Source organism: Myotis lucifugus, unplaced genomic scaffold, assembly GCF_000147115.1.
Source record: "Myotis lucifugus unplaced genomic scaffold, Myoluc2.0 scaffold_10, whole genome shotgun sequence".
Lineage (NCBI taxonomy): Eukaryota > Metazoa > Chordata > Mammalia > Chiroptera > Vespertilionidae > Myotis > Myotis lucifugus.
The window spans coordinates 8,032,586-8,051,097 of NW_005871058.1; the positions used below are offsets into that span (position 1 = coordinate 8,032,586).

Below are 18,512 nucleotides of genomic sequence, written 5' to 3' on the forward strand. Positions count from 1 at the left end.
GGGGGCCCAAGGGGCAGCCCCAGGGGCCGGATGAGGCTGACGAAACCGGTCTTGACGGGCTAGTTTCGGGGCGCCAGCCCCACCGGCCTGCTTGTCCTCCTCCAGCGGCTGATGGCAGCTGCTTCTCCAGCAGCCGGTTGCGGCGCTCCAGGTAGTGCCCCTTTGCCATGAAGCAGTGGAAGCGGAGGTTCAGGGTCTTGAGCACGTTGATGTTGGAGCCCAGGTCGTTGCGGAGGGCCATGGCGGCGGGGGGCGCGGGGCCCGGCCCGGGCGGCGAGTAGGCAGCCGGGCCCGGAGGGGCGCGCGGCGACGGGGACGCGTCCCCACCCCCCGCGAAGCGGTCGCCTCCCAGAGGGTCCCCCGGCGGCCCGGCCAGGCCCTGCTGCTCCTGCTGTAGGAGGAAGAGGTTGGGACCGAATAACGGATTCATGGCTGCGCCTTCTGCTGGGAGATGGAGCCCGGTGCAGGGGCAGGGATGCGGGGCGAGGGAGAAGGGCCAATGAGGCGCCCGGGGGATGCAGGACAGCCAATCAAACGGCTCGGCAGAAAGGGCAGAGGTCAGGGGGGCGGGGGAGGGCGCAGAGGAAGCCAATGAAAGGCTCAATCTGAGGTTGGCACCTCAACTTTTGAGGGTCTGAGGCAGAGCCCAGAGCTGAGCAGAGCACGAGCCAGCGCTTCTCTGAGCGCCAGACCCGTCTGTGCCCAGACCCCAGCCAGGGTGGCCGAAAACCCAACCCTCCAGTCCGCCATGGGTCCTGGTGGCAGGAAGCCCATCTCCCCACACCCCTATCGTCCTCCTCTCCCCAACACCCTAACTCCAACTCCTGGGCTCTCCTTTCCGGGTCCCTGGAGTCCCAGGGGTCCCAGGAACCTAACACTGACCCGATTTCCGTGTACCACTGTCCCCTCTTAGGAGGATCCCTGTCCCACCCTCCCATCTACCCTTAAAGGAGCAATGCCAGTACTCCGCCCCCTCAAAAAACACAGCGACCAGAGATTGCAAAATGTATATTAAACTTCATATGCACAGTGGGAAAGCCATCCTCACAGAGGCAAGAGTTCCAACCCAGGGACAACAGCAAGGAGCACCCCAGTCTCGTTTCACCCAAGTATCTAAGACAGCACTGGCCGGCTGCTGCCTCTGGACTGAGATTTTCTCCTCTTTGCTGGTGGGGGCCGGCTGGCACTAAGGGGGGACATGGTAGGAGTCTGGGGTCCCTCGGAGGTGCCATTCTGTTTCTGGAAGGCAGCTTTCTTGGAAGGCTTCTGTGGCACCTGCTGCTTTGCCTTCTCAGCCCCTTGGGGCTGAACACAGTTCTCAGGCTTCCAAGTGGCCAGAGGCTTGGAGAGGGACAGCCCGGAAGGCATCTCTGTATCCATGGCCTTGAGAGGAGCATTCTGCCTCCGGAAGGCAACTTTCTTGGAAGACCGCAGTTTAGGTGACTGTTGCTTTAGCTTCCCCGTCACCTTGGGTTTCCTGGTCACTACGGCCTTTTCAGCTGGCTGCCTGTTACCCTGGGGCTTGGAGGAGGCTTGGACCTTTGGGACAGAAGGTCCAGTGGACAATTCAGAGTCTGCCCCTTTGGGGATACCATTCTGCTTCTGGAAGGAGGTCTTCTTGGGACGTTGCCGTTTCTGCAAGTGCCACTCTGCTTTCACAGCCCCTTTGGCCTTCTTGGCAGGCTTGCTGCCGCTCTCAGGCTTGGGGGTCACCTGGCCTTTCAGGTCAGGCACATCTGGGTTTGTAGGGGCGGATGTTGCAGAATTTCCTGGGGCTAAAATTAAACAGATTATGTGAGAAAAAGGACCTCGTCATTGGGTCTTGATCATTAGTGGCATTAAAATAAGGCAACTGCCTGGGTACTCTTTCTTGGCCAAGTGTTCCACATAACTGAAAGAGTACCTTAGAGTAGACTACCTGGTTTCACATTACTTAGTATCACCTGGCTTCACTCAAGTCCTATTTGAACCCTGCATTAAAGAGAAGGGTTCACTACCCATCCTTGGGCCAAAAAGTTTTAGAGGAAGCTGTGCCCCACTGAGGACAGAAGATAGCAAGACATTCTAACACACAACAACTAGAAACAAGCTATCCTATATAATAAAAAGGCAATATGCAAGTTGACCCTAACGGCGGAATGACTGGAAACGACCGGTCGCTATGACGTGCACTGACCACCAGGGGGCAGACACTCAATGCAGGAGCTGCCCCCTGGTGGTCAGTGCGCTCCCACACGTAGAGCTCCGCTCAGCCACAAGCTGGGCTGACAGTTGCAACGTTAAGGATGTAAGCCTGCAGGTGGATATCCCTCAAGGGGTCCCAGACTGCGAGAGAGTGCAGGCCAGGCTGAGGGACCCCCACGAGGGCATGAATTTTTGTGTACTGCACCTCTAGTTAAGACATAAATGAGTACTGACATTTAAATACACACTTTTAAAGTTACAACAAACTTTAACTATTTCTTAAGGTTTTTGTTAACATTCAGATGTGACTTTTATAAGGGTCGCTACTGATAAAGAAAAAACCCAACTCAATAAACCATGCAGTTTGTATCCAGAGACGCTCACTTCTCCCTCTTCCAACTAAACCCAGGTTATATCCCAGCATGCAGAGCTCAGCAAACCCCACGCTTCCCCTTGAGATCCAGGACAGACGCCTCAGATGGCTGAGAAAACAATCTGTAATTAGTGTGATGGGCTCAGAGAACGGACAGTTCTGAGGAGTTTTATTGCCAACCCAGTGCTGACAATGCTGGACCAGCAGAGGTCCATTACCAGTAAGGTGACCCTGGGCCAAGAAGGAAGAGAAACCACAACCCGCATTGGGAACATACTTAGTGATGAGCAAGTGGAACCACTTGGTAGATAAAGGAACAGGCTGGCATCCACAGGAGCACTCTATAACATGCTCCAATGGGGTCCTGGCCCAGGACCAAGCCTAGCTGGATGAAAGGGGTCTCTTATCCGAGCAGGCTAAGGCTGTGGTAAGGATGGCAGAAATCCTCCCTTTCCCACACTCACACTATAATGAGTCTTGAAAGGCAGAAAGAGCAAAGGCAGTGATGATGGGTAGAGAGATCACTTACCTGTTTGGGACTGGGGAATAGAATTGGAGAATTTCTTGAACTTGGCAATAAAGAAACCATCCATATTGTGGGTGTGGGGGTAGAAGCGGCGGGTGGAACGCAGAGTGGGGTGAAAGCGCCTTTCTCGAAAGCGGGTAAAGCCCTCCTGGCCAAAGTCTAGACCTGTGGGCACCAGCCGCACATTCCTCTTTTTCAGGGCATAGTCTACCACCCACTCGTTCTCTTCCACCTGGATATGTGGGGGAGACAAAGATGGAAGGAAGAGCAGAGCTGAGCCGAAGGGAGCTAAGGGGCAGTCTTCCAGCCCTCCCCTCCTGCACTGCCATGCAGAGCCCTCACCATGATGGAACAGGTGCAGTAGACGAGGTAGCCTCCTGTCTTGGAAGTGGCATTGACAGAGTCAATAGCACTCAGGAGCAACTCCTTCTGAAGGTGAGCACAGCGCAGGATGTCCTTCTCATCCTGCACCAGGGCGGAGACCCAAGAGTGTCAGAATTTCAAAAGGCAGCCTCAGGAAGAGAGGTGAGCTGCTGGGTGCCCCGGGTGCCCTTCCACCTCCCACTCCTGCTCTGCAAGGCCCAGCCGAGACCTCTCAGCTATTCCCACCCCCACCCCAGCTCCTCACCTTGTTAGTCTTCACAGCTGGGTCCTTGGAGATGACCCCAGTGCCACTGCAGGGAGCATCCAGCAGTACTCGGTCAAAGCCCCCCACCACCTGGAGAAAAAGGGTAGGTTAATCACCGTTTTTAGTCACCTATACTGCACCATTTATTTCCTAGAGGCAAGTCTAAATATTCTGATGTCAGGAAGGGGGCAGGTGAACTGGAAGACACCCCAGGAGAGATGCACAGAAGGGAGTCCCACCTTGGGGAACTGACGCCCATCATAGTGGCTGATAATGGTGTTGGTGACTCCCAACCGGTGCAGGTTACCCACAACACTCTTGAGCCGCTCCGCATTGGCATCATTGGCAAGGATCACACCTGTGTTCTTCATCAGCTGGGCTGGGGGGAGGGAGGTTAAGTGCTCAGCAGCCAGCTCCTCTGCCCCCACACTTGCTAGCACCTCCAGCCCAGGAATCCACAGGTAAAGTCTCAGCACCTCAAGGGAAACTTCACCCCAATCAGCCCTGCTCCCCACTGCCTGCTGCATGGGTCTCCCCAGTCTGCACTGACCCCTGGTGATGAGCACACTCATCAACATGGGTTTTTCCATCATTACTGAACATCTCTCTGGTCCCACAGACTAAGTTACTTCTTTTAAGCGTTAACAGCTTAGTAAGAAATGGTTATGACTAATTACTATGCCAAGTATCTCTATATGTATATCTCAACCCTTATCACCCAGGCCTAATATAAAAGCCAGCCCAAGCACAGTTACCACCCCATTTTACAGGTGACAGAAGAAAGTCAAAGGCTTGCCCGAGGTGCTAAGTGTCGCCCACAGGGCTGGAACTCAGGCCGGATCCAGAGCCTGTACTCCTCACCACCCTGCTAGCTGTCTGTGCAGTTTTCTGAGAACTAGCAAGTCTCCAACCCCATCTACTTTCAAAAGCAGAGAACCAGACAAATCCTACTCCCGCCTGCATTTCTCGTACCTATGTAGCTGGTCTTTCCTCCAGGGGCACAACACATGTCCAGGATCCGCTCGTGTTCCTGGGGTGCCAAGGCCATGACAGGTAACATGCTGGAGGCCCCCTGTAGCATGTAGTGCCCAGCCAGGTACTCGGGAGTAGCACCTGCAGAGGAGGACCTGTGTGTGACATGCTGGGAGAAGGGCAGAGGCAGAAGGGCTACTGGTCAGGGAATACTCACCAATGGGCACTGAGGAATCATATACCACAAGTCCGGTCTTTGACCACTTGCCCAGGGGATCCAGGTTAACCCCACGATTGATTAGCGCCTGAAGGTAAAAAGAATGAAAATTTTTAATATATATTTTTTATTAATTTTTTTTTTACAGAGAGGAAGGGAGAGGGATAGAGAGTTAGAAACATCAATGAGAGACAAACATCAATCAGCTGCCTCCTGCACACCTCCTACTGGGGATGTGCCCGCAACCAGGGTACATGCCCTTGACCGGAATCAAACCTGGGACCCTTCAGTCTGCAGGCCGACGCTCTATCCACTGAGCAAACAGGTTAGGGCAAGAATGAAAATTTTTAAAGCCTTATAGGTTACCATGTCCAGAAAACAGATGGAGATATGAAAACCTGGTCCTATCAGGAAGTCTGTGACAACTCTTAGACCTCTTAGAAAATAATCCCCACACTCTCTGAAAGCAATTGATCCTCTCACATCCCACCCCACCCCATCCTCTGGTGTCCTTTTCCTTAGCCTGAGGCTCTAATTCAAGGTCTGAACTCCATCCCACTGAAGCAGACTGGCAGCTCCTGCTATTTCCTGGAAGGGGACTCCAATTTTCCAAGAGGCTTAGCCCTTTAACATACCAGAATTTAATCCTACTGGTCAGAGCACATTAAAGATAATTATCAGGTTATCTTCGTACCAGGAAATATAACACACACAGGTGAACTGAACTTTAGAACAGGGGTCTTTAACCGGGGGTCCTTGAACCCTTGGAAACAATGAGCCTAAAACATGGTTTATGCCCATGCGCTCTCTTTCTGGGGGCAGGAATCAGTTTCACCAGCTTCTCAATGATCTAAAAGGCAGACAAGTCCCTCCCGTTTCTGAGGCAGCACTTTCATCCTTATTTAGGTGTCTCAACTGTCACAGGGAGCAGAGGCTAAAGGGCAAGTTTTCCACTTCACAGAGGTCCTAGGTCCCCAGCCAGTCAGATAGACCAGCATGGCACCAGGCCTATATAGGTTTGCCTCCTGTGATCATGGTTATACCAACAACCAATACCAGTCAGGGTGGGACAGGGAGTCTCTGTGGTTAACAGAAGTCAGTACCTCGGAGAGAAAAGCAAACCTCAAAACCCACCCCTCACCTGAGCAAGGTCTCGGCGCCGGGTTTTCAAGGTGTTGGTCCTGAGGGTGATGGGCCGAGGCACCTCATTAGCTTCTAAGAACTCCACCAGCTGGTAAAGCAAGATGGTAAGGAGCAAGTCAGGCTGGCCAAGCTCAGCCAGAATTGAACAAGGGAGCTGACCGCCTTCCTTACTCAGGGTGAGAAGAGAGGTGAGAACAGGAAAGCAGAAGGAGCATTAGATTGGCAATTCGGTACCTCAGACAGAGGGAAGAGGTCCATGAGCTTGCCAAGCAGAAAGTCTCCATAGGAGTAATAAGTGGCCAGATCCCGCTGAAGCCGGTGCAGATACTCAGCTCGAGACCGGCCTTCCTCCCGCTGAGTCCCAAAGTCACGCAGCACTCCCACTATGTCCTGGATGCGCTTGTGAATTCGTTGCAAGTCTGGAGCCTGGGCACGTGGGCCTGTTAAGAAACTGTTCCATAATGGCCCAGGGCCTGGAAATCCCCTCCAGCAAGTACCTCCCCCCACCCCTCACCCTTCACTGGAAGGATATCCTGCTCCATCTCCCCAGCAGGGGGCAGCACAAAAGGCTCCTCTTCATCCAGGTTGATCTGCAGGCCCCCATCTGTCTCTTCCTTTTGGGGGCCTGACTCAGGGGACACTTCCTCCTCTTCCTCCTCTTCCTCAGTTTCCTCCTCACTCCACTGGCCCCTAGAAACAGGCCCAGGAACAAAGTGACTCACAGATCAAAACAGACACCACTTCCTTCCTCACCTTTTCCTTCATCCCAGCCGCTAACTATTCTCCCTCCTAAAGAGTTTCCAAAACTCACCCAGCAACAGCTTCCTGGGCCTTCTTTCAATGGGCAGCAACTGAAAGAGGAGAGGCTGGTGATGCAGAGCTTGCCCTCCCACCAATCCACGAGCACTTTGTATCTCTGTATTTTATTTTTTCCTAAATACAAATGTAACACTTGCTCTCAGAAGGAAACAGACCCTAAGGACATGAATTTAACATCGGCACAATACTGACAACTGTTGAAACTAAAGGATGGATTCAAAGGGTTCCTTATACTGTCCTATCTACTTTTGCATTTCCCTTTCCATTAAGAAGTTAAAACATGAATACACACCATATGTGTACAGGGAGGACAAAAACTGTCCTTAGGCATCTTTTCTGCCATATTTTCTTCCAGACTTCTTCTTCTTTTTTTTTTTTTTTTAAGAGAAGTTTTATAAGAGTTATTTGAGCCAAAATTGACAACAATTGCTGGGAAGCAAGATTTCAAATGCTCCCTATTCTACTTTTCCTACAGTTAAAATCATGATATGTTTCCATATTTGTTTCCTGCTTTTTCTCACTCACAGAGAAAAGGCACATTCGGACACGATGGCCAAGTGTTACTTAGCATATGTCTATTGGGTAGTTTGAAATTTTTCAGAGCTTTTCACATTAGAGTGCATGTGGTGCCTCAAAATCTCATAATAGGAGCTCTATAGAGAGATGGGGATTGTGGGTGAGGGGTGCAAATTAGAACTTGCTTTTTCTTTTTCAATTGGTTTTCAGGGGCTTTTTAAAAATTCTATATAACTCTATATTACTTAAAATTCTCTAATAACACACCCATATACTAATTGTAGAATACATAAATTTCTTACACCTCTGTAAATAAATCTGTCCACATTTGGATCATTTCCTAAATGGAATTACTAGGTAAAGAAGGTTTCTAGCCCTGGCTGGCATAGCTCAGTTGGTTGGGTATTGTCCCGTGCACAGAGAGGTTGCCAGTTCGATTCCTGGTCAGAGCATGTGCCCGGGGTTGTGAGTTCATGAAGCAGCCAACTGATGTTTCGCTCTCACATCTTTCTCTCTCTCAAAACCAATAAAAAATATTTTAAAAAAGAAGAAAAAGTTTCTAATGTTCTCAGCAAATGCTTTATAAAAAATGTGTGTGCGCCCTAGCTGGTTTGGCTCAGTGGATAGAGCATCGGCCTGTGGACTGAAGGGTTCGCTTCCAGTCAAGGACACATGCCCGGGTTGCAGGCTCAATCTCCAATAGGGTGTGCAAGAGGCAAACGATCAATGATTCTCATCATTGGTGTTTCTAGCTCTCTCTCCCTCTCTTTTCCTCTCTGAAATCAATAAAATCAATATATTAAAATGAACTTATATTTAAAAAAAGTGTGCATTTTTATTTCCATCAGTGGGGTACCAAGTGTCCACCCTACCACATCCTCATCAGCACTGAGCATTCTCATGCTCTATCAAATAGCTCACTTAAACATGCATGTGCCCTGGAATGATGTAAGGTGATAGGAAAACAGTGTTAAACCACTAAAATCCCTTTTTGCTACTAAGGGTTATCCCTGTCTCAAGGATCTGGAAAGACTAAAATGCAAGGATCACTTCCTGAACAACCAGAGAAATAAACTCACCTCCTCTTCATCTTCGTCCTCTGAGTGGGAGTCTGTTCCATAGTCATCTATCATATCAGCATCACTGTCCTCAGAGCCCCAGAGGTCTCCCTGGTTTACCACACCATCCTCTTCAGAGTCTTCCTCTTCCTCTTCTTCGTCACTGCTATGGGCTGGTGCTGGGCGCTTCTTGCCTCGAGCAGTGTTAAGTAAGGACTGGGCTCCCTTCTTACCAGGTGTCTGGAGAGCTCCTACAGAGATCCCTAAGGGTTTGAAGAAACCTAAACTAATGGTAGCCACACACGGCCTGTACTTTCCACCCCCAGGAATATCCTCTGACTGCTCCTTTCACTCCAGAAATGATCAGCAAGCCCTTCCCTTCCCAGGCCCACAGGACTCTTCAAGTAGCACCCAGCTCCTATTTTCACTCACCTTTTGGAAGCTTTCCAGGCAACGGTTTGACCCCAGGACGCTTATTCATCTCAGAGGTTTCAGCAGAGCCCAACCTCCTCTTGGCTGCCCTGAAAATATAGGAGAACATATAAGGACTGAGGAAATGGAATACACCTCCAGGTTCTGACATTTCCCATCACAAGGAAGTGTGACAGTCCCCAAACAACCCGTTCATCAGCATGATCACATGGGGTCACGTGGCTGAAGATGAACAGCATCAACTTAATCTCCGTAAGTCTGGACATCCACACTCACCTCTTTCGAGCACGACTAGACAGCCTTTTGGAATTTTCATCACCAGCTGTAAAAGAGAGAGAGAGAGAGAGAGAGAGAGAAAGAACAGGAAGTTACAGGGAAAATAAAAAACAGCAAGGACAGAGGGAAGAAGTGAGGAAAGAAGTGGGGAAAGAAAGTTAATGAAAGGGGGTCAATTCTAATTCACTCCACGGTGCTTTACCAGGAGCTGGGTAAGAAATATAAAGATGATCTCCATCTCATTGTTCAACAACCAAATCCAAACTGAGCCTCCCTCAGACTTCTGATTTCAATAAGGAGCACCATCACTGTTCTGATAACATAGATTTAAAAGCTAGAGCTTCTTCTGCTCTTTCCCTCATTCTCCATTTAACTGGTTATCAACCACTGCGGATTTTACCTTTACAACTGCTGTTTTTCATACATTCTCCAAGAAATAAAGGGTTTAAATCTCAACCCTTCATTTAGTAACTGTATGCAAGTAATTAACCTCTCAGCATCCACTTCCTTAACAGTACCTTTCTCACACGGCACCAAGAGAACGAAGCATAACAATGTGTCCAAAGGGCTCAGTATAACGCTCAGCTCAACTAACTGCATTTTGTCTCCAATGTGCAATGCCAACTACCTGTCTCCTCTGCCAGTCTTCCCCCCAGAGGACTACTCACATGTGAGAACCAGGTTTCTGTGTTCCCACCTCCATCCCCTCCACAACGCAGTTCACAGGGACTGGCCTGTCCCCTTCCCAACTTCCACTTGCTAGAACGTCACCCAGCCCGGCCAGTGGCTCAGTGGTTGAGTGTTGACCCATAAACCAGGAGGAGGCAGCTAATCAATGATTCTCTCTCATCAGTGATGCTTCTCTCTCCCTCTCCCTTCCTCTCTGAAATCAATAAAAAATATATTTAAAAAATTAATTAAATAGCTTCCATTCTTCAAAACCCAGGTTCTGAAAATCTAAGTTCTCTCACTGCGTGAGGACACCTCCTTCAGGGTTAAACCTCTCCTTGTTATGGGTACTCGTGTCCCCGTCGCTTCTTCCCTAAGCTCTAACGCTGATGGCGTGTTTCATTCATACTTATTCCTAGTAACTCATACAGACGAGATTCCGCTTCAACAGGAAGTGGAGGGAATGAAGGTTCTGAATGCACATGGAAAAGCGGCGCACAAGCTGGAGAATCGGAGGCATGCTTGAGCCTCACCTGCAGGCAAGAACCTGGCGAGCTCGGTCTCAGCGCCCTTCTGTTTTCGGGCCTTTCGGCCGGGCCCGCGCTTCTCCTTCTTGGTCGGGTCCAACTTGCGCCCCATGATACTGGGGAAAAGGAAAATGGGAGTGAGTCGCCGTGTCGGAAAGGGAACGGCGGCCCGCAGACTTAGCGTATCTGAGCGGGAAGGGGCATCATCTCTACCAGAACCTCGACTCGGCACCCCGACAGCCCCTCGAGGCCTGACCAAACTCCTCCCACGACGAGACCCGGACTCCACGCCATCTGCACCGCGTCCCCGTCCTCAAGCCCCAGCCCAGGTCAGTGCTCCCTTCCCCGACTTCCTCCGGAGTCCTCCGAAGCCTCGGCTCACCTGAAAGCGGGTCCGGGCCCGAGACGCGCCCTCGGCACCAGGGGCAGCAACCCACGTGCAGTCTGAGGCTGCCGCTCTGACGTCTCTCCCAGGAAATGCTCTACGCCGACGCGGGGCGCGCTCGCCGGGTGGCCCCGCCTCTTCCGGTCGGACGCGGAACCCGGAACGCACGGGCGCCCTGGGAACGCGCGCCTGGCGGTCCGCGCTGCAGCCGAGGGAAATTCGGGAGCGGACCGCCCTACTCAGACTCCCAGAGGGAAGGCAATGGCGGAGCCGTCCTCAGCTCCCCCGCCCTTCCCTCCTGGCCTGAGCGTGTGGCCTCACTGCAGGTTCCAGTTGGGAAAATGGTACCTGAAGGCCTCCGCCTCCCCCCACACCAAGGCGAAATAGCGGGGCCCTCCTCCTGGCACCTCCACCCTTCCTCGTCGAAGATCACGGCATCCCTGGCCCCTGCCTGCTCCCAACCCTGATTATGAACCCTCTTCCTGATCCCAGACGCCTGTTCAGCCCATCGGGTAGTTTCATGCTTAGGTTCACATCTGGGGATCGGGTGGACATCTTGCACCTTGACTTCCCACAAGTGAGCAAGGAAAAGCTATTTCAGCCTCCCTTCTTACAAATACGAAGCTAGTGCTGGCAGCTGTTAAACACTGTCCCAAGCACGTTCCTGGATTTATCGTCCCGACTTTCTGATTACTTCATACATGGGAAACCTAAGCCCATGAAATGGCAGGTGAGCCCAGGTGGTTGGGAGCCTCTCATCTTCCAGGGGAGGAGCCGTCGCCCTTGGTCTGCAGCACAAGGGTACATGCACGCGGGCAGGAGCGCGTTTGCCAACTACCAGAACCTCGGGAAACCTTTCGTTTCCATTACACATTTCCCAGGGCTCTCCGGTCACACACATGCATCCCTGCTCCTACAACCCACACTGAACCAGCGCACTAAAATACAAGGAAACTTTTATTTTCAATTTTCATCAAGAAATTTTGCTGTGGTTTTTATGCTTTTGGTTCTTTTCCTTTTTTTTTTTTTTTTCCAAACTTTATTTCATTCTAGCCGTGGCTGGAGCCGCTGGGTTCCTGGTATTAAAAAGATGCCAACAGAGGTAGCTGTGTCTCACCCAGGGGCCCAGCCCATTCCAAATACCCCAAAAAAGGAGAAAAGAAAACACAAAATAAATCAACAAAATAAAACCAAAAGAACAAAGAAATTCAGATCGTTTTCTTCAAGCCTGGCAGGAACCCACAACAGTTTGTGTGTAACAGACGTTACAGTGGGGAAAGCCAGGGCCCAGAAGAAGGCCAGCCAGCCCGCCAGCTCCCTGCAGATGGCGCCGGCGCTACTGCTGCATCCTCTCCAGCAGGAAGGGCACCACTGCCCTCACTCCCTCCCCTCCCCCAGTGGACTGGGGGCTGTTCCTTTACAACATGGAAGATGGGCAGAAGGAAGGAGAGGGTCTCTCAGGCCCCCAAGGAAGAAGCTGGGCAAGGGAAAGTGAGGAAGGTCATTGCTCAGCGGTGAAGGTGGTTATCGTCAGTCTGGATCTTCACTGCTGCTGGGCAACCTATAGCAAGAGAGAGACATGGAAGTCAGAATTCCAAACCGGTATTCACCAGATCCCCAGAGAACTCCCTGGTAGGAAGGCCCCACCTGCCCAGTTAGGGACAGAGAGTGAAAGTTACAACTTCCAGAATGGCTCTGCTGGGACAGAGACCATGAGAAAAGGTCCTGCCCTGGCTGATTTGGCTCAGTGGATAGAGCATCGGCCTGTGGACTGAAGGGTCCCAGGTCCGAATCCAATCAAGGGCACATGCAGGGGTTGCAGGTTCGGTCCCCAGTGGGGGGCATGCAGGAGGCAGCCGATCAATGATTTTCATCATTGATGTCTCTCTCTCTCCCCTCTCCTTTCCTCTCTGAAATCAGTAAAAGTATATTTTTTTAAAAAAAGAAAAGAAAATGGTCCTACCTGCTGTGGAGTAGGTTCAGGTGCTCGGTTTGCCAGGCGGCTGAGAATGTTACGCTCTGACATCTGTAGCCTCACCGCAACTGGGGGAATCCGGGCAATAGTAGCTGGGAGTCGAGTCACATCAGCTTTCATGTCACTCAGCAGTTCTTCTAGCTGTTTCAGAACTGCAAGGGGGAAAAGGTGGTGAGCCGAGGTGAAGACCCAGCTCCTGCTTACCATAGTGGACCTGTGTCTGCCCATGACTTCTCAGTGACCGAGCGACTGATGTGCTGGAGTGCTGTCCTTTATCAGTCTCCCGACCTGGCCTCCACCACGCTCAAATTCCTACTCCTCATATTCCAGTTCCAACTGTCCATGATGCTATGCCTTTTTTAAATGTTTATTTAATTACAGGTAACTTTCAATATTATTTTACGTTAGTTTCAGGTGTACAGCATAGTGGCTTGATGATCATGTACTTTCAAAACTGATACCCCTGACAAGTCTGGTACCATCTGACACCATACCTGTCATGACAGCATTACTGACAATATTCCTTATGCTGTGCTCCACATCCCATGGTTATTTTGTATCTATGCCTCTTAAAGTCACCTAACCCTCTCTGCCCTTTGCTCCCTATTGTCTCTACTTCCTCTACTTCTTGAGAAGCTTATTCCTATTGTTTCCTTTTCTCACTATCTTTCCTCTCCACCTTTTGGAGCTGTCTCCTCCTTTATTTATGCCTTCTTTTCATCATTTCACCTTCCACCTCCCTCACAATGTTTTAACTTTCATTAGAAAGGGGTCTAAATTTGTTGGGATCTTAAATCACCTTACGTTACCTCTTAAGTATCCCAGATGACATTATATTATTCTGCTTTGCTTCCCACCTCCAAGAACTTGAATATATTAAAAGAGGCAAAGAACTACTATCCTTAATTGCCTCTAAGACAGTGGTTCTCAACCTTCTGGCCCTTTAAATACAGTTCCTCATGTTGTGACCCAACCATAAAATTATTTTCGTTGCTACTTCATAACTGTAATGTTGCTACTGTTATGAATTGTAATGTAAATATCTGATATGCAGGATGGTCTTAGGCGACCCCTGTGAAAGGGTCATTCAACCACCAAAGGGGTCACGACACACAGGTTGAGAACCGCTGCTCTAAGATAATAGCTTCCCAAGGAGGAAGGCACAGATCCCCAGCACATCTTAAGCTCCCAGACAAAAGGACCCTGAAAAAGGTTTTGGAAACAAGAAATGTGTATTGGGGGGGAGGGGAGGAGGGGAGGGGGCAAGGAGGAAGGACTCTGAGTCAGCAGGAGGCAGGAGAGTCACTGGCTACCTTTGTGCAGGACCGCATTGGCAGGCTTGTTTCCTGCCATTGACTCCTTGGACAAGTGTTGATGACTCTCTGCCAAACACTCCACCTCAGCAAAGCGGGTATTTAGGGCCATGGAAGGGTGAGAAGGGTCCTCTGACATGTTCAGGTAAGCTGCCCGCCGAAGCTGTTCCTCAATGACCAGGGCTTGTTCTAGAAGCTGGACAAGGGATAGAGAGGAGATGGGACTTAGAGTGATACTCACTTTGCTTATTTCTTTTGTTTTGGTTAATCCTCACCCGAGAATATTTTTTTCCATTGATTTTTAGAGAAAGTAGAAGGAAGGGGGAGAGACAGAGAGGAAACATCAATGTGAGAGAGACACATCAATTGGTTGCCTCCTGCACGCACCCTGACCAGGACCGGGAATCAAGCCTGCAACAAAGGTATGTGCCCTTGACTGAATCAAACCCACAACCATTCAGTCCGTGGGCCAACGCTCTAACCACCGATCCAAACTGGCTAGGGCTACTGCTTATTTCTGATGGTCTCAGAATGCATAAAAAATTAGAATCACAGCCCTAACCGGTTTGGCTCAGTGGATAGAGCGTTGGCCTGCGGACTGAAAGGTCCCAGGTTCGATTCCAGTCAAGGGCATGTACCTTGGTTGCGGAAACATCCCCAGTAGGAGGTGTGCAGGAGGCAGCTAATCGATGTTTCTAACTCTCTATCCATACTCTCCCTTCCTCTCTGAAAAAAATCAATAAAATTAAAAAAAAAAATTAGAATCACAAATAATCCTACCTCCTAGAGATACTGTTAACATTCTGAGATTTTTCTTTCCATAGATATTTTTTACATAATTGAAACTATATATACATATCTATATTATGTTTCACTAAAAGTTACATAGTAAGCATCTTCCTTTGTTCTTTGCTGCACTTCATAAAAAACGATTCTTAATGGTTTGCATGGTAGTCCATCCCATGGGTATATCTACATCGTATCATTTAAGTTGTTTTACTCTTTAAAATTATTTTTGGCTCTGGCCAGTGTAGCTCCGTTGTTTGGGCGTTGTCCTGTGCACCAAAAGGTTGCAGGTTTGAAAACCAGTCAGGGCACATGTCCAGGTTGCAGGCTTGATCCCCCATAGGACCCCTGCAGGAGGCAGCTAATCAATGTCTTGCTCTCACATCGATGTTTCTCTCTCCCTCTCCCTTCCTCTTAAAAAAAAAAAAATTCTCGAAACTTTTTGTTGCTTCCTTTGTCTCATATTTCACTTCCATTCCTTCCCTTCACCAATAGGTAACCCTTCTAATATACTTACTGTGTGTCTTTTGGTGGGTGTTCTTGAAGTTTGTGCACATTTCTAGTTTACAGAATGTTCTGTATATATAAAATGCTTTCCTTTCCCCACTACGTATCTTCTTAAAGTGTCCATTTATGTTGTTATATCATATGCATTTGGTTGCTTCTAGCTGTTGCTTAGTGCTCCATGATGTGAATCCATATTTTATCTATCCACACTCCCCATTTCGAACAGCTAGGTTGCTTCCAGGCCCCAACACCAAAAATCATACTGCAACATACTCTTGTAGCTGTTGCCTGATGGAGCTGTGTAAAAGGGTCTTTGAAACATATTTCAAGAGACAGAATATTGATTCAGAAGTTATGAGACTTAATTTACTCACACATCCACTGGTAGAGAGAATGCATTAGGGGACAGGAAAAAGGACAGTATGAGGATAATGCGCTGCTGTTTCTTCCACAAGATCTGGCTCCAGCAGGGCCTACTAATTTACCTCCAAACAGACCAAGCATCCACTTTCAAGCCATATACCCTGTCTTCTTCACCAACTCCCTCTTCCTGCCCCAAACTGAGCTTTTTCTAGGATTAGCCCTTGATTTGCTGCTGTTCTTTCAAAGTATTCTCCCAACAGATCTCTTCCTCTCCTAGGTCAGCCAGAACCTATATGCAAATGATTTGATGCTTTTCAAACCTGCAGGTCAAGCACTGGTTGTTCTGATTCCACCCATGTATGATGATCACTCTTTGATCCCACTTGTTTATGGTGGCACAGGTAGTGGGAGGGTTATTTACTGGTGAGAAACACCAACTGACTTGCCTAAAACTGAACTTCCTCTTTTCTACAAACTGTTCCCTCTCCTCCTCACTTCCCTGATCTGCCAATGATAATTTAATTTTCTCAGTGACTCAGGCTCAAAGCTTCAGTTATTTCTGAAGGCTTATTCCTTTGTATCTCAAATCCAGTAAGTGAGGGGTCAGCAAACTATGGCCTGGGGGCCAAATTGGGCCTGTTGCCTATTTTTGTACGGCCCAAGAGCTAAGAAATTTTTTTTTTTAACATTTCTTAAATGGCTGAAAAGTGAAAATAGTTTGTGACATTTCATAAAAATTATATGAAGTTCAAATTTCAATGTTGACAAATGAAGTTTTATTGGAACACATTAATACTTACTTATGACACGTGGCTGCTTTCATGCTACCACAGAGTTGAGTATTTGCAACAAAGATCATATGTCCACCAAAGCCCAAAATATTTACTTTCTGGCCTTTTAATAGAAAAGGTTTACTGACCCCTACAATAAATCAGTAAATTCCATAAATTCTTTGGTGTTTTATTTCCTTTACTATATCCTTTTCATTTTCCACAACCAGCATCATAGCTCAGCCCTTACTACCTCACAATATGATAGTTCTATAATTTCATGAATGTTGTTTTCATTTCCCTTGGTCATATTAAAACTCTTCACAAACCTTTAATGGCTACCCATTAACTATAGGGTAAAGTCCATACTCTATCCAGTGCCAAAAAACCTACCTACTGACCTCTAGCCCTTACCTACAACCTCCCACAAGTGTTTTCTATAACCCAACTGGGCCAACTTGCTTCCAAACACCCTAAGCTCTGCTGCCTCTATGTCTTTGCTGGGCTTAATCCATTTTAGGTTAGCCTTCTGTTTCTATCCATTCCAATCTCCATATTACATTCATCAAAACTTAATTCCCCATGCAGCCATTTGTGAACTCTCTCCTCACTCCCCAAATTCCATCTGGAGAACTTTCTTATGGATTCAGCACTCTCCCTCGAAATACCCAGAATGGCATTCACTTAATCCCATATTTGCCTCTACTTTAAACTGTAAGCACCGTGAGAACAGGCACTATGCCTTATTTGTCTTTGTATCCCTGTGCCACTCATTGCTTGGTACATAATGTTTGAAGTTTTATTAGTATACATTTCTATTTTTATACATATATATAGATATATTTTGTAGAGGAAGGGAAAGGGAGACAGAAAAATCAATGATGAGAGAGAATCATTCATCAGCTGCCTCCTGCAAGCCCCCTACAGGGGATTGAGCCCGCAACCCGAGCATGTGCCCTTGACTGGATTCGGACCTGGGATCATTCATTCAGTCCGCAGGCTGAAGCTCTATCCACTGAGCCAATCAGCTAGGACTATTAGTGTACACTTCTTACTCCCCAAATTGTACTTGGGCTTAGAGTCACATGTCTTGTCTTCATGGTATCCCACTTTCCCATGTTGATGGTCTGCACACAAGTATTCTCAATACATGTTTGCTAATTTCCGAGTAAGGCTTCCTCCAGTCCTGGGCTTCTTAGCCCTAGTGATTCTGAAAATAGAGCTCTCTACTTTGCATCTTCTTTTAGTATCCACTCCTCCCCTTATCCACACAGGTACTCTCAGACCCAGAATAAAGTACTACCAGCCCACTGACAGCCCTGCCTCCTTGGAGAGCCAACTCAATCCACCTCTTTATCTTTCCTGAACACTCCAACCTACAGTGTTCCCCAACACACCCACTATACTAGAGTCTGCGTCATTCATTAGACAATCTTCAGCCCTTGAACAGCTGGTTAATTTTCAAGTCTGTATGTCTTGATCTTTAACACTGAAGATACTTAGAAACAAAGCCTTTCACAGAATACAAAAGTTCAGCACACACTGCCTAACCGGTTTGGCTCAGTGGATACAGCGTCGGCCTGCGGACTGAAGGGTCCGGGTTCCATACCGGTCAAGGGCATGTACCTTGGTTGTGGGCACATCCCCAGTGGGGGATGTGCAGGAGGCAGCTGATATGAGATGTTTCTCTCTCATTGATGTTTCTAACTATCCCTCTCCCTTCCTCTCTGTAAAAAAATCAGTAAAATATATATTTTTAAAAAAGTTCAGCACCCAGAACACAATGAACAGTATGGTTGAATGAACAGACTCCCTCCTTTACAGTCCTTTCTGTACTTTAAGGACTGTGACTTCAACATGGTATTCCTCCCCATCCTGCTCACCTTAAACCTTCGTGCTAGAAATTTATTCTTGATCTCTAAGAAATTGCCACGGTTCATTTCACCCTTGAAAGGCTCATTGAGGATGGCATAACGTGGGTCATTCTGGATGTCCTGCCACCGGGCATAGCCATGACTGTTGGAAAATTGCTCAGGAAAAACAAAACAAGGAAAGTAAGAACCTCAGTCTATG

At 48.5% G+C, this 18,512-nt stretch overlaps 3 protein-coding genes across 3 annotated transcripts in view; all 3 read right to left on the minus strand.

The window, feature by feature from the left end:
- The window catches only part of IFFO1 (intermediate filament family orphan 1), a 14,559-nt gene extending 14,106 nt beyond the window's left edge, over positions 1 to 453 (minus strand). The window contains 2 exon segments of the mRNA XM_006084149.3: positions 7 to 82; positions 85 to 453. Of these exon segments, the coding sequence (XP_006084211.1) occupies positions 7 to 82; positions 85 to 430 (422 nt within the window). The 5' untranslated portion in view covers positions 431 to 453.
- Positions 454 to 992: 539 nt separating this feature from the next.
- On the minus strand, positions 993 to 10,880 carry NOP2 (NOP2 nucleolar protein). Its single transcript, XM_023749966.1, is given in 15 exon segments — positions 993 to 1,775; positions 3,087 to 3,315; positions 3,426 to 3,548; positions 3,712 to 3,801; positions 3,951 to 4,090; positions 4,684 to 4,824; positions 4,901 to 4,988; positions 6,042 to 6,131; positions 6,278 to 6,477; positions 6,576 to 6,733; positions 6,855 to 6,894; positions 8,869 to 8,957; positions 9,145 to 9,190; positions 10,347 to 10,456; positions 10,723 to 10,880. Coding segments are annotated over 14 exon segments (2,202 nt in total). The 5' UTR covers positions 10,453 to 10,456; positions 10,723 to 10,880; the 3' UTR covers positions 993 to 1,113.
- Positions 10,881 to 11,664: 784 nt separating this feature from the next.
- The window catches only part of CHD4 (chromodomain helicase DNA binding protein 4), a 30,010-nt gene continuing 23,162 nt past the window's right edge, over positions 11,665 to 18,512 (minus strand). The window contains 4 exon segments of the mRNA XM_014451611.2: positions 11,665 to 12,286; positions 12,689 to 12,852; positions 14,014 to 14,209; positions 18,323 to 18,455. Of these exon segments, the coding sequence (XP_014307097.1) occupies positions 12,269 to 12,286; positions 12,689 to 12,852; positions 14,014 to 14,209; positions 18,323 to 18,455 (511 nt within the window). The 3' untranslated portion in view covers positions 11,665 to 12,268.